Source organism: Lithobates pipiens, unplaced genomic scaffold, assembly GCF_037356315.1.
Source record: "Lithobates pipiens isolate NorthernLeopardFrog02 unplaced genomic scaffold, aLitPip1_a1.2 Scaffold_44, whole genome shotgun sequence".
In the NCBI taxonomy this organism is placed as follows: domain Eukaryota; kingdom Metazoa; phylum Chordata; class Amphibia; order Anura; family Ranidae; genus Lithobates; species Lithobates pipiens.
Genome location: NW_027507870.1, coordinates 1,212,297 through 1,227,950, shown reverse-complemented (window position 1 = coordinate 1,227,950; position 15,654 = coordinate 1,212,297). Strand labels below are relative to the sequence as shown.

Here is a 15,654-nt window from a genome sequence, read left to right as displayed (position 1 = left end):
CACATGTGACCAGTAGACCATGTATATCTCTATAAACAATTTATTTAATCGAGCACACAGACCTTTTTTCTACATTTGGCTCACTTCCTTGTACAAAAAAGCACACCGTACTATATGCCCGTACCCTCCTGTTTGAAGAGGTTGAGTGGCGTCATATTTTTGGGGCCCAGCAGTGAGTTGCTGGTATCAGTGCTGGTGTCAGTGCTCTCTATCTCGGTGCTGGTGTCAGTGCTCTATATCACAGTGCTGGTGTCAGTGCACTCTATCACGGTGCTGGTGTGGTGTCAGTGCTCTCTATCTCGGTGCTGGTGTGGTCTCAGTGCTCTCTATCACGGTGCTGGTGTCAGTGCTCTCTATCATGGTGCTGGTGTCAGTGCTCTCTATCACGGTGCTGGTGTGGTGTCAGTGCTCTCTATCTTGGTGCTGGTGTGTTGTCAGTGCTCTCTGTCTCGGTGCTGGTGGGGTCTCAGTGCTCTCTATCACGGTGCTGGTGTCAGTGCTCTCTATCACGGTGCTGATGTCAGTGCTCTCTATCTTGGTGCTGGTGTGGTGTCAGTGCTCTCTATCTTGGTGCTGGTGTTGTCTCAGTGCTCTCTATCATGGTGCTGGTGTCAGTGTTCTATATCACAGTGCTGGTGTCAGTGCACTCTATCACGGTGCTGGTGTTAGTGCTCTATATCGCGGTGCTGGTGTCAGTGCACTCTATCTCAGTGCTGGTCTCAGTGCTCTCTATCACGGTGCTGGTGTCAGTGCTCTCTATCACGGTGTTGGTGTGGTGTCAGTGCTCTCTATCTCGGTGCTAGTGTGGTCTCAGTGCTCTCTATCATGGAGCTGGTGTCAGTGCTCTCTATCATGGTGCTGGTGTGGTGTCAGTGCTCTCTATCTCGGTGCTGGTGTCAGTGCTCTCTATCACGGTGCTGGTGTGGTGTCAGTGCTTTCTATCACGGTGCTGGTGTGGTCTCAGTGCTCTCTATCACAGTGCTGGTGTCAGTGCTCTATATCCCGGTGCTGGTGTCAGTGCAATCTATCACGGTGCTGGGGTCAGTGCTTTATATCACGGTACTGGTGTTAGTGCACTCTATCATGGTGCTGGTGTCAGTGCTTTATATCACGGTGCTGGTGTCAGTGCACTCTATCATGGTGCTGGTGTCAGTGCACTCTATCACGGTGCTGGTGTCAGTGCTCTATATCACGATACTGGTGATCATCTCCTGCACCCTCTTCTTTGCCTACCCTGGTCCCTGACCTTCCCTCTCCTCCATTGCCTTCATGCGCTCCTGAGTCCTGAATTGTCAAAATTTCACAGATAAAAAAAGAATGCTTGTCGTTGTCGATCCCAGATTCACTTCATACATGTGTTATGTCAGTGGCCATGTGGTGGGACTATGTGTGCACAGCTAGTAATTATTTTGTGGCTGAAAATATGACCTGTAGGTTTTTAAAGTTCGCCTGCCATTGAAGTCAATGGGGCCCACCGCACAATTTGCGGTTTGCGAACTTTCGGCCGTGTTCATGGTTTGCGTTCGCGAAACGTCCCGCCGGAAGTTTGTCCATCTCTAGTTAGGAGGTCTCTGAGGCAGAGGAGGGGTCTGCCAGCCATTTAGACCAGATTTTATCATATTTGTTGGGGTACCCTCTATTTGCGTATGTGTCCTTATAGAGAGGTAGGCTGTTGTTGATGAGTTGTTTCCATAGGGAGAGAGGAGGGGGGGTTGGTTTGCACCAGCTAAGGGTTATGGCTTTGCGGGCATAAAATAGTAGGAGCCCCACTAGCGTGCGACCCGCTGTCATAAGGCTTAGTTGTTCTACCAGGTCTACATGCAAATCGCCATTGATGGTTGTATTTGCACAGATATAATTTGCGTGATAAAGTCTAATACCTCCCTCCAGTAATTGACAATTGCCAGGCAGGTCCAGAAAATGTGGGTGAAGTCATCAGGAATCCCACCACATCTCCAGCACCCAGGAGGTGAGTCAGGGTTCATTTTGTGCAGTCTATGAGGGATGAAATAAGCCCTGTGAGCTATTTTGAATTGTATCAGGTGGTCTCTTAGGGAGACCAGGGATGTAAAAGGGAAATCCCATATGTCTTCCCAGTCGTCACTGTCAAACTTCGGGATGTCATGGAGCCATTTAGACCTTAACTTTTCCAGAGTTGGAAGAGAGATGATGATCAAATGTGAGTATAATTGCGAGGTGTTTTTTTTTGCACAGTCAGATCTAAGGAGGTCTTCTAGCGAAGACTGGATCAGTTGAGGAGGGGAATTAGAGAATTGGCAACTGTAGGCATGAGAGAGTTGAATGTATCGAAAAAAATAGGACCGTGGTATGTTAAAATCGGAGTTCAGTTTGGAAAGTGGGATTAGGGATTGGTTAGGGACAATCAGTGAAACCATTTTTATATTACATTTTGTCCAGGCATGAAGTTCAGGCAATTTGTAGATGTGCTTTAGGGTTGGGTTAAAGCGGGGTTCCACCCTAAAGTGGACCTTCCGCTGATCGGAACCCGCCCCCCCTCTGGTGTCACAATTGGCACCTTTCAGGGGGGAGGGGGATGGAGATACCTGTCAAAGACAGGTATTTACACCCACTTCCGGGCATAGACTCCCGTGGGAGTCTATGCCTCTTCCTGTCCTGCTGCGCTGTCTGCTGGGACACACACGGGTTCCAGAGACAGCGCGGACAATTCCTATTGCGCTGCGCGACTCGCGCATGCGCAGTAGGGAACCGGGAAGTGAAGCCGATTCGCTTCACTTCCTGATTCCCTCACCTAGAATGGTGGCGGCAGCAGCCGAGAGCCGAGCGATCGATTGGCCTCGGCTGCCGGCATCGCTGGACCCCGGGACAGGTGAGTGTCCATTTATTAAAAGTCAGCAGCTGTAGTATTTATAGCTGCTGGCTTTTAATATTTTTTTCCCCAGTACAGTCCCGCTTTAAGCCAGAGGGGAGCATTGGGTGAAATTGCTTGTTTAGGCCCCCCATGCACACAATGTGGTGCGCATGGAGGGTGTCAACTGGTAGGGGGCCCGGGGGCCATGAAAAAGCAAGAATTTGAGCGCCTCAAGGAATCCCAGCACTGCCATCTCAAGTTGGGTAGCTGGATTGGAACTGTCCGGATTGAGCCACCAAGCAACCGATACTAATTGGGTGGCTAAAAAGTATTTGTATAAATACAGACACGCCAAGCCACCCTGAGAGGTCAGGCGTATCAGTGTGGTCCAGGCATATCTGGGGGACTCCTCCTTGTAGTCTGGGGGACTGTGAGAGGCAAGGAGGTGATGCAGGTGTGTGAAAAAAGATTTAGGTATCCACTGTGGGTAGTGGCGGAATAAGTATGTCAATTTGGGTAATATTTTCATTTTGAATAAATTAATATGCCCCATCAGTGAAAGGGGCAATGATTCCCATGCCTTCAGCCGTTACCGAGTCTCCTGGACTACCAGAGATAGGGGTAAGTAATCAGAAGCCTGTCTGGAGACCATCACCCCCAGGTATTTAAAAGTCTCTAGCAATTGAAGGGGAATGTTAGTGGGAGCTGTGGCACGGGCCGCCGAGTCTATGGGAAACAAGAGAGACTTTGTCCAGTTGACTTTGAGGCCCGTGACAGAGGAAAAGGAGTTGAGGATTTGTAGAGTGCCCTCCAGCAATGGACCCGTATCATTGAGGAAAAGTAGGAGGTCGTCTGCATACAGGGCGACCCGCTCCTCCAGCCAGCCAACCCGTAGCCCCCTAAAATGGGGGGAGTTGTGAAAGGCTTCTGCAAGTGGCTCCATCACAATGGCGAACACGGCCGGAGAGAGAGGGCAGCTCTGCCGCGTACCTCTGGACAGATGGAAGGACCGTGACAGGCCCCCTCCCAACTTAATGGCTGAGGTGGGGTCTCGGTAAAGAACCTTAATCCATTCGATAAAGACCAGGGGAAACCCCATCCATCGGAGGATCTCCCAAAAAAAGACCACTCCACCATGTCAAAGGCCTTCTCGATGTCGAGTAAGGCCACCACCCTGGATCTCCCATTGAGATCTTGCGTGTTTATGTTGGTGAACAGGCGTCTAAAATTTACATCTGTTGCTTGATTGGCCATGAAACCAGTTTGGTCAGCCTCGATGATGGAGGGCAGCAGGGGCTGTAGTCTTGTGGTTAGTAATTTGGTGAGGATCTTGAAATCTGTATTAAGGAGGGCGATAGGCCTGTAGCAGGCACAGAAAGTGGGGTCCTTAGCTGGTTTGTGTATGAGTATGACGTGGGCATGACTCATGGAAGCCGGAAGGGCACCATCAGTCAGACAGTGGGTTTAAAGCTGAGCCAATTTGGGGGCCAGTAGGTACCCATGAGTCTTATAGAACTCAATGGGGAGTCCATCCAGGCCCCTGGCGACCTCCCCGGGGGGAAGGACCCAATCGCCCTCAGAACCTCCTCAGGGGTAATCGGCCTCACTGGGGATTCACTAGGGATAACCGTCAAGAGCTTATCATGTTGCGCCAACATTGCCAGAAGGCAACCGTCACGATCTCCCTGCTCAAAGAACCATTGCCTATTCCGCATAAATGCCAGCTTGTGATTGCACAGCGGTCTGTAGGGCCGTTGTGGCAGCAGCCTGCTCCCTCCGAATCCCGGCAATAGACGAGATGTATTGCCCTCTAGTGAAAGCCTTGAAGGCACCCCAGGTCATTGTCGTGGATAAGGACCCTGTATTAAGATCCCAAAACTCTGCTAAACGTGGTGGCATGGCATTGGCCAGGTCCGCATGGGAGATCCAATGGGTCCCCAGGTGCCAGAGGGACAAAGAGCGAGAGGACGGAGAGCGGATGTTAAGGAGGAGGGGGCAGTGGTCTGAGAGTCCGCTGGGCAAGTAAGAGGCATCTGGTATACCTGTCAGCATGGTTGAATTAGCAAAGGCTAGGTCAATGTGGGAGGAAGTTTTATGTGTGCTGGAGAAACAGGAGTAGGTTCTGGTCATGGGATGTCTCCATCTCCACACCACAGTTACTCCCAGAGCCTCTGCCCACGAGAGTAAGTCTGTGGAGAATTGTTTAGGGGGAATGGGTCTGTCTAGGTCAGGAGCTAAAATGGCATTTAAGTCGCCCATGAGTAACAATTTGGCCGGGCAGCATGGTGAGATTTTCTCTAGAATGGTGTCCAGGTGTAGGGGGAGAAAGGAGGGGGATGTAAATACCCACCACAACATACTGGATACCCCAGACATTGAACACTATTAGCACATATTTACCCTGGGGATCAGTGTGAACCTGTTCCATCACACATGGGAAGGACTTGCTGATCAGTATTGTGACCCCTCTAGCATATGTGGAGTAAGAGGCATGGAAGGCTCTTTGGACCCATGGCTTTTTTAGTGCCAGTAATATGCTGCCCATAAGGTGCGTTTCCTGCAGAATTACCAAATGTGGGGAATGCAATTTAAGGTATTTAAAGAGCAGTCCTCTTTTAAATTTGGAATCAAGCCCCCGGACATTCCAGGACATTACATTGAAGGTGGGAGCGTCATGTCCTGTCATTGTGCGGAGGCTTGGGGTGGGCGGGAAGGAGGGCCGAAGCAGGTGTGTGTGCACATCTCAGGAGGAGCAAAGACCTCAGGGACCCGTGCCAGGTGGAATAATGACCTATGGAAGACCAAGCAAACAAACGAACATAAACATACATGAAACTAAGAAACAATTCCCGTAATGACATTGAGATGTCAGACCTGCTCTCATCTGATGACATTCCGAAAAACTGGGGAGTGAACGGATCGGGCCTGTACCCAAGAACTTACTAACGATAAACCCTTTAAACTTTGGTTAGTATGGTCACTTCCTGGACCAAAAACAAAGAAGGGGGGGGGGGCATGCCGTAACCGACAGAAGTCCTCGTTCTTGCCGGGACCTGAGTGAGGGAGGGGGGTGTCAAAAAAAAAAAACTTTTTGGGGTGAATCAATCACTGCTTAGGGGTCAAAGACAAAGTCTGAATACTGGTTGTTGGAGCTCTGCAAGCAGGAGGAGTTTGTCTCAGTTCCAACAGCAAAAGGTATATAACCGAGAGTTAGGATGATGGTGGGTTCATATAAGGTGAGGTATGGTTCTGGTCCCAACAAGCTGATTGTCTGGCTCAGTTCCAGTTGGTAATATAGCACTAGTGGGTATCCAACCACGTCGCAGCGGCCTCCGGGGTATCAAAGAAATGGGTGTTGTCACCATCAGTGATCCTCAGCCTGCTGGGGTATAGAAGGCCAAAACGAATGCCCTTTTCTCTAAGTCGGCGTCTGACATCTGTAAAAGACTTGCGGCGCTGCTGCACCTCTTGAGAAAAATCTGGGAAGAAAGACAGTCTGGCATTTTCATATTTGATTTCCGGCATGGATCGGGCTGCCGCCAGGATACGGTCACGATCACGGTAGTTCAATAAGCGTAGCAAGAATGGACGTGGAGGGACCTCAAGTCTTGGAGGGAGCGGTGGGACCCTGTGGGCTCTTTCCACTACAAATGTGGGTGGCATATTACCCAGATTAAACAGGGTGGATGACAACTGCTCGGAGAACTCTGCTGGTTTGGGGCCCTCAGCTCTCTCAGGCAAAGCAAGTATGCGGATGTTGTTACGCCTAAGGCGGTTTTCTGTATCTATGGCTCGTTCCTGGAGCCCCTTGCCCTGTAACTGCAAGGCCCTCACCTCTCTGGAATCAGATCGAACCTTATCCTCCTGTCACGTACCTGGTGGTTGAGCCCACGGATGCTGGGAGCGGCTACTCGTATTCCTCCGGCTCAGGAACTCCTGGTAGAGGATACAGAGGTTCTAGAGCACGGAAGGGGCACAAGTGCCAAGCAGGACACAGGTGTAAAGCTCCGGGTGCAGGAGAGGAGCAGATGCAGCAGGAACAGCGACCAGCAAGCGATGAGATCAGCAGAAGACGCACACGCTGGAGCAGCGGGGAAGGTGTTCTGTAGTACGGCTCCTCACGACAGACCCGTAAGCAGGTAAGGCAGGATACCGGAAGACTGGCACCGTGGAGGGAAAGCAGACTGGATAACGTGGTGAACAAGCCAGGTCAGGAACAGGCAGGCAGGTAGGTACCGAATCAGCAGGCAGAAGAATCATCAGACAAGCCGGGGTCAGAGGCAGGCAGCAAACAAGGGGTCGTCAGGATAAGCCGGGTCACAGGAACGAGCAAGAAGTAAGCAGGAGCAGAGGGGTCACGACAGGAACGCTGTAGACCGGACAGCAAGGAGGCAAGGCAACAGGTCCCCTTAAGTAACCCCTTTGGCGCCAAGGGCCGTCACGGCGCGCTCCCGCGTGCACGTGCACGCGCGCTCCCGCGCGCGCTCCCGCGCGCGCTCCCGCGGATCCGCGGACCCGCGAGCGCCCAGCAACACCAGCGCGCACCCGCGTGCGCCCAATAGCATTAACGCGCACCCGCGTGCGCCCATCAGGACATCTGCGCACCCGCGTGCGCCCACCTATGTTGGCGCGCACCCGCGTGCGCCCACCTGCGTTGGCGCGCACCCGCGTGCGCCCACCTGCGTTAACGCGCACCCGCGTGCGCCGACAGACATTCATGACAGGGGCTTTGCAGCCCGAACCTTCAGTAGCGGACAGGTGGCTGGGCTGACCTTCTTGACATTGCCCCCCCCCAAGGGGCAGCCCCCGGATGCCCAACTGGGCCAGCTTAGCTGGGTGCGCTCTCTTGAAGGCCCGGATGAGCTTTTCAGCATGAATATTACTTTCCGGCTCCCAAGAATTATCTTCAGGACCGTATCCTTTCCATTTCACGAGGTACTGGACCTGTCCCCGTCTCTTCCTGCAGTCCAGAATCGACTCTACTTCGAATTCGACTTCTCCGTCGATCAGGACAGGTTCAGGTGGACCAACGTCTCTGCCAACGAAGGGATCCGGGACAATGGGTTTAAGAAGAGCCACATGGAAAACCGGATGGACCCGGAAAGACTCTGGTAGTTGCAACTCGTATGCTGCACTGTTGATCTTCCTTTTAACCGGAAAAGGACCAATGAACTTTGGACCCAGTTTCCTGGAGGGGCATGCCAGCTTTAGGTTCAGGGTTGACAGCCAAACTTGATCCCCAGGCTCCAGGCTAAGTTCCCCTCTCCTCTTTTTATCAAAGATCCGTTTGTAATATTCCTGAGTTCTGGACATTGTTTCCCGAAGAAGCTTGTTGTTGTTGCTGAAGAAGGTCAAAGTTTCCTGAACGGCAGGTACCGAACATTCCGGGAGATTATTTGTTAGAAACAGGGGGTGAAATCCGTAATTTGCGAAGAAAGGGGTTTGCTTGGTGGTGGAGTGGACAGAATTATTGTAGGCAAACTCAGCGAGAGGTAAGAGGGAGACCCAATCATCTTGAGAAAAAGATGAGAAGCAACGTAAGTACTGTTCCAAAGTTTGATTTGTTCTTTCCGTCTGGCCATTAGTCTGCGGGTGATAAGCAGAGGAAAAGGAAAGGTTGATCTCCAGGGAACCACATAACGCCCTCCAGAATCTTGAAGTAAATTGTACCCCCCGATCAGAGACAATGTCCACAGGGATCCCATGAAGCCTCACAATTTCTCTAACAAATATCTTAGCAGTCTCAGCAGCGGAGGGGGTACCTTTCATGGGAAGGAAGTGCGCCATCTTTGAGAGCCTGTCCACAACTACGAAGATGGTAGAATGGTCTTCAGAAAGAGGCAGTTCAACAATAAAATCCATGGAGATCATCCTCCATGGTCTTTCAGGGACAGGCAGAGGTTTCAGCAGACCCCAGACCTTGGATCTGCTGCCCTTGTTTCTTGAGCAGACCGTGCAGGATTCCACATAATTCTTGCAGTCCTTTGCCAGTTGTGGCCACCAAAAGGTCCGCTGCAGGAGTTCAAGTGATTTGATTACCCCGAAATGACCGGCCAACTTATGGTCATGGCAGGCGCTGAGAACAGCTACCCGTACCCCCTGGGGTACAAAGATCTTGTCCAGATGCCACAAAAGATTGTCTCTTGCCTGCAGAGTGACACCAGAAGGAGGAGAGGCATGGAGAGAGGCCCGTTTAATCTGGTCCAACAGGTCTTCCTGAAGTAAAAGGAAATTCCCGGAAGATAGGATAGTATCCGGGGGAGAAGAGGCTTCAGGTCCGCAAAACATCCTCGAGAGGGCATCTGGCTTGGTATTTTTCGACCCAGGTCTGTAGGTTATATGAAAAGAAAATCGAGTAAAAAAGAGTGCCCACCTGGCCTGACGTGGTTTTAGCCTCTTCGCGACCTTCAGGTACTCGAGATTCTTGTGATCTGTAAAAATGAGGATGGGGTGTGCTGCTCCTTCCAGAAGGTACCTCCATTCCTCGAGTGCCGATTTGATAGCCAACAGCTCCCGATCTCCCACATCATAATTCCTTTCAGCTTCCGAAAGCTTGCGGGAGAAAAATGCCACCGGATGCAGGAGGGCCTTGGAACCTTGCCTCTGTGAAAGAACAGCCCCAACCGCAATTTCAGAAGCGTCGACCTCTAAGATGTAGGGTAGAGCTGGATCAGGGTGCTTCAGGATTGATGCCGAGGTGAACAGATTCTTGAGGGCCACAAAAGCCTCCTGAGCTTTGGGTGTCCAGTGGAACCGATAGCCCTGCTTCGTGAGCTTCGTGATGGGGGAGATGATGGTAGAGAACCCCCTGATGAATTTCCGGTAAAAGTTGGCGAAGCCCACGAAACGTTGAACGCCCTTCTTATCAGAGGGAGCAGGCCAATCCAGAATGGCGGAAACCTTTTGTGGGTCCATTTGAATGCCTTCCACAGAGATAATCAAGCCCAGAAACTGAATACTCTGCTGTTCAAACACACATTTTTCTGGTTTTACGTACAGGCTATGACAACGTAATCTGATTAACACCTTCTTGACGTGCTCACGGTGCTCGGACAGAGAAGAGGAAAAGATCAAGATGTCGTCAAGGTAAATTATAACAAACAAGTCAAGGTAGTCCCTGAAAATGTCATTCACGAAGTGCTGGAATGTAGCAGGTGCATTGCATAGCCCAAAGGGCATGACCAGGTACTCAAAGTGCCCGAACCGGGTGCGAAAGGCAGTCTTCCACTCATCGCCGCTTCGGATACGAATCAAGTTATAGGCCCCGCGGAGATCCAGCTTAGTAAATACCGCCGCCGTCCCTAGTCTCTGGAATAGTTCAGGTACCAGAGGTAGAGGGTACCGATTCTTGATAGTTATTTTATTCAGTTCCCGATAATCAACACAGGGGCGCAGAGAATGGTCTTTCTTCTCTACAAAGAAGATTCCGGCTCCCGCGGGGGAGGTAGAAGGTCGGATGAATCCCCTTTCCAAGTTCTCGTCAATATACGTCTTCAAGGTGCCCAACTCCAGCTCAGTTAGAGGAAAAATCCTTCCGAAAGGGATTTCGGCCCCCAGAAGGAGCTCAATCGGACAATCGTAAGGTCTATGTGGCGGGAGAGTTTCGGCACCTTTCTTGTTGAAAACGTCCAAAAACTCGTGGTAGGTCTCAGGAACAGATTGGAGAATCTCCTTGTTAGCTTCCAGGCACAACAAAGAAGGGGGAGTATCGGTAGGCTTAATCAAGCAATGCTGGTTGCAATAGGGAGAGGAGAAGTTAATCTTCCCGGTGCACCAGTCCACTTGAGGGTTATGGGCCTTCAGCCAGGGCATGCCAAGGATGATTGGGAATAAGGGAGAATCAATAATGTCCAGGCATAAAAGTTCTTGATGGTTCCCCGAGATGGTAGTCAACAGGGGTCTTGTTTCCTGTGTAACTGGCCCGGACTTAAGAACAGATCCGTCGGCCAAGTGTACTGAAAGTCCTTTCGCCCGTGGACGCAGGGGAACGTGGTTCTTGATGGCAAAGGTCAAGTCCATGAAGCCACTGCAGGCTCCAGAATCAATAATTGCGGTGGCCCGAATACTCCTTCCTGGAAGCTGTAAGAGAGCGGAAACAGCCAGATGAGAAGCATAATCAGGTAAGGTGGGTACAGGTACAGGGGTAGTGGCTTGGCACTTACGGAACTTGGCTGGGCAGGTCCTTACATAGTGTCCTGGTTCCCCGCAGTACAGGCATAGATTATTAGTCCTCCTACGCAGACGTTCTTCCGGCGTGAGAGAGGGCCGTAGGAGACCAAGTTGCATAGGTTCGGAGGAATCGGAGGAAGAAGACACCGGAGCAGAGGAAGCTGGCTGAGGGTAACTGGGGACTCGTGGAAGCATCCAAACTGGACAGGAAGGACCGGCAGAGCATTCTGATCTCCGTTCTCTTAATCTCCTGTCGATCTGTATGGAGAGGTTAATGAGAGCTTCTAAAGTCTCTGGGATGCCCACACGGGCCAGCTCGTCCTTTAAGTTTTCAGAGAGACCTGCACGAAATTGGAAGCGCAGGGCGGCGTCATTCCAGTTGGTGTCGGCACTCCACCGCCTGAACTCAGTTACATAGTCCTCTACAGGTCTTCGGCCCTGTTGTAAGGAGTGCAAGGCCGCTTCTGCGGTAGCTGTCAACTGAGGGTCCTCATAAAGTTGGGACATTGCCAGGAAGAAGGAGTCCAAGTTATCAAGAGAGGCATGCTTCTGCTCGAGAAGACGGTGGGCCCAGGACTGAAGTTCCCCTAGTAACAAGGAAATGACGAACCCCACCTTGGTGGCTTCAAGAGAGAAAGTCCGGGGTTGCAAGGCGAAGAATAAACCGCAGGCATTACGGAATGCCCTGAATTTGCTTCGATCCCCTGAGAACCTCTCAGGCGTGGGGACCCTTGGTTCGGGTGGCATCATTACCACGGACGGAGGGGGAGCTGAACCTGTCGAAGGTGGTGAAGATGCTGACAAAGCCTGAACTTGACCCTCCAGACGGTTGTACCCTTCTTGTAAGTTCTTCACAGCCTGAGTGAGACCGGCAAGGTGGCGGCAAAGTTCATCCATCGGGGAGGCTCCCGACGTGGGCTCGGACATGGCTGTCCGGTACTGTCACGTACCTGGTGGTTGAGCCCACGGATGCTGGGAGCGGCTACTCGTATTCCTCCGGCTCAGGAACTCCTGGTAGAGGATACAGAGGTTCTAGAGCACGGAAGGGGCACAAGTGCCAAGCAGGACACAGGTGTAAAGCTCCGGGTGCAGGAGAGGAGCAGATGCAGCAGGAACAGCGACCAGCAAGCGATGAGATCAGCAGAAGACGCACACGCTGGAGCAGCGGGGAAGGTGTTCTGTAGTACGGCTCCTCACGACAGACCCGTAAGCAGGTAAGGCAGGATACCGGAAGACTGGCACCGTGGAGGGACAGCAGACTGGATAACGTGGTGAACAAGCCAGGTCAGGAACAGGCAGGCAGGTAGGTACCGAATCAGCAGGCAGAAGAATCGTCAGACAAGCCGGGGTCAGAGGCAGGCAGCAAACAAGGGGTCGTCAGGATAAGCCGGGTCACAGGAACGAGCAAGAAGTAAGCAGGAGCAGAGGGGTCACGACAGGAACGCTGTAGACCGGACAGCAAGGAGGCAAGGCAACAGGTCCCCTTAAGTAACCCCTTTGGCGCCAAGGGCCGTCACGGCGCGCTCCCGCGCGCTCCCGCGCGCGCTCCCGCGGATCCGCGGACCCGCGAGCGCCCAGCAACACCAGCGCGCACCCGCGTGCGCCCAATAGCATTAACGCGCACCCGCGTGCGCCCATCAGGACATCTGCGCACCCGCGTGCGCCCACCAGGACATCTGCGCACCCGCGTGCGCCCACCTATGTTGGCGCGCACCCGCGTGCGCCCACCTGCGTTGGCGCGCACCCGCGTGCGCCCACCTGCGTTGGCGCGCACCCGCGTGCGCCCACCTGCGTTAACGCGCACCCGCGTGCGCCGACAGACATTCATGACAGGGGCTTTGCAGCCCGAACCTTCAGTAGCGGACAGGTGGCTGGGCTGACCTTCTTGACACCTCCACTGTGGAGGCCCTGTCCTCCACCTCCGCCACATGGAATCAGAATGTATCCATATCTTGGCGAATAAGGCTGACATCTACCATTAGGAAGTTTATCTTGGCAGTCAGGGTTTCTTTGCATGCCGTGATGGCCGCTAGGATTTCTGCTCCCATGGGGGACTCTGCTGTCCCTGACTCCGCAGCTTTTGGAGTGCTCACCGCCATTGCAGCCACAGGCTGCCACCCAGACACTGTGGCCACTGATGGAGCGGTGTGGGAAGCCTTCTTTTTTTTAGAATGCAAGCAACGGGTCCTGGGGGGGCCCATCCGTAGTAAAACTTGTTCTGAAGGAGGGCTAGTATTCTTTGTGAGGGATAGCGGGTGGACACTGGGCCCCCGGGAGCAGGGTAGAGGATGAGGTGGCAATGTCTCAGCTGCACAGGGCCAGGGCTTGCCACAGGATGCAGCTTTTTATCAAGGCTAATACGTTGGCACTGATGACAGATGACACTAACACGTGACACTGATGACAAATTACATTTATACATGCCACTGATGACAGATGACACTATTACGTGACACTGATGACAAATTACATTTATACATGGCACTGATGACAGATGGCACTAATATGTGGCACTGATGACAAATGACACTAATACTTGGCACTGATGACACTAATACTTGGCACTGATGACACTAATACGTAGCACTGATGACACTAATACGTAGCACTGATGACAGATGACACTAATACGTGACACTGACAGAAGACACTAATAGGTGGCACTGACACGTGACACTGATGACAGATGGCACTTATACGTGCCACTGGGGACAGGTGGCACTGTGAGCACTTTATATTCCCCTTTTATTTTTTTACCTTAACGCCGTTCGCTCTCCCTTTTTCTTACCAATGATTTTGCTGTGGTTTATACGTACCTCTTAGGGATCGTTCACCGGTCCTGCGTCCTCCATCCTCCCTGAACTCCAATGCATTCAAGACAGGTGCCCCGATCTGACCGCACATTGAGTGTCTGTCACTGACTCTGATGGAGTTTCCTCTGTGTTGGTTTTATTGGTCAGACCGATTCTATATAGATTACATGTCCACATTATTATATACATATAAAGGTTTCATTTCTTCCACAGCACAATGTTTTCCTCCAACAATACCAAATACGGCGTATATCCCTGAATACAAGGAGTATTATAATAATGGAGAAGAGGTGAGAGTATGGTGTAATACTGGATATTATCCATCATCATTCACAATGAGATGTACCAACCCTGACACCTACCAGGAGTGGACTCCTCCCACTATTACCTGTACAGGTGAGTACTATTTATCACTTTATAATGACCACATTTTTTATGTGTTTTTGCCACGTTTTTGTTCAGGTCACCAATGTAAAAGGCAGAAAACCACCTGTCATCTGCCCCAAAGAAGCCCATGTTCTTTTTTGAGCTCAGGGCATTTTTTGGGCGTTTTGCGTCAGGTGACAGGTGTGGACAGGTGCCATTAAAATGAATGGGATTTAGCTTTTTGGGCGGTTTTCAGATGTTTTTAAAGGCGTTTTGACTCCAACCCCCGGGTCACCTGCACATCACTTGGGAAGCCCAGCTTTCCCCTTGCGTCGGAGGGGGCGAGGTCAGGTAAGGGGTGGACCCCCCCTCCTCAGCTAAGAAGTGTCAGGCTGCCGGGATTCCCGCAGTGTCTCCGGTGGAGACAGAAGATGGATGGATGCGCTGTGCTGGATGGAGAGATCACCCGTCGCTGGATCAGATCAGCCATCGCTGGACCCCGGAGAGAGTGGATTACCACCGCTGGAATCTTTTTTTAATTTATTTTTTATTTTTATTAAAGGACTTTTGTGTGTGTCTTTTTTAACATTCTTTTACACTTTCTTTGTACCCCCTTACCATTTCAAATAGGGGGGGGCTGGGATCTGGGAGTCCCCTTGTTAAAGGAGGCTTCCAGATTCTGATAAGCCCCCCGCCCGCAGACCCCCAAAACCACGGGTTGTGGGGATGAGGCCCTTGTCCCCATCAACATGAGGGCATGGTGCTTTGAGGGGTCACAGACCCCCAAAGCATCCTCCCAATGTTGAGGGCATGTGGCCTGGTACAGTTCAGGAGGGGGGCGTTCTCTTGCCCCCCCTCTTTTCCTGCAGCCTGCCAGGTTGCATGTTCAGATAAATGGTCTGGTATGGATTTTTGGGGGGAACTCCACACCATTTTTTCTTTTTAATTGAATTTGACTCGAACTCGAAGCTTATCCCTAAACATGAGGAACACAACGCCAAAAATACCAATCATACAGCCTCTGCCCCTCCCAGAGTTATCTTTTTACAAATTTTTTTAGGAGCTCCACTGGGGGCTTTGGTGAAATATCAAGGGGTCTAAACAGAGGGAAAAGGACTGAGGACTGAGGACAGAGCCTCCCCAGTCCCTTTCTCTGCAGCCTCAGCTGTACTGGACAGTGAACGAATGGGAAGTGCTCTTTGCTAAGCGGTTTCCTGTTCATTCACAGACTGAAGCATAGTAAACATAGCTTACTAAGCTTTGGTTAAGAAGAAACACAGAAGTGATGGGTACAGATCAATCACAGTGTTCATTCATTCATTCATCCTAAAACATCCCCTGCAGCAGCCAGCGGGAGAGGGGAGGAGGAAAGCTGGCAGCACTGCAGGGGAGAGACAGGGAATGCCAGGAAGCAGGGGGATTCGGCACCGCACAGGGTGATTAGGGTGTGCCCAGGCACACTCAGCACACCCTGTG

General features: G+C 51.7%; 1 protein-coding gene across 1 annotated transcript in view; it reads left to right on the top strand.

The window, feature by feature from the left end:
* The window catches only part of LOC143956835 (uncharacterized), a 100,130-nt gene that overhangs the window by 9,748 nt on the left and 74,728 nt on the right, over window positions 1-15,654 (top strand). Inside the window, exon 2 of the mRNA XM_077467009.1 lies at window positions 14,026-14,208. Coding sequence (XP_077323135.1) covers window positions 14,026-14,208 — 183 coding nt within the window. The remainder of the gene's footprint in view (window positions 1-14,025; window positions 14,209-15,654) is intronic.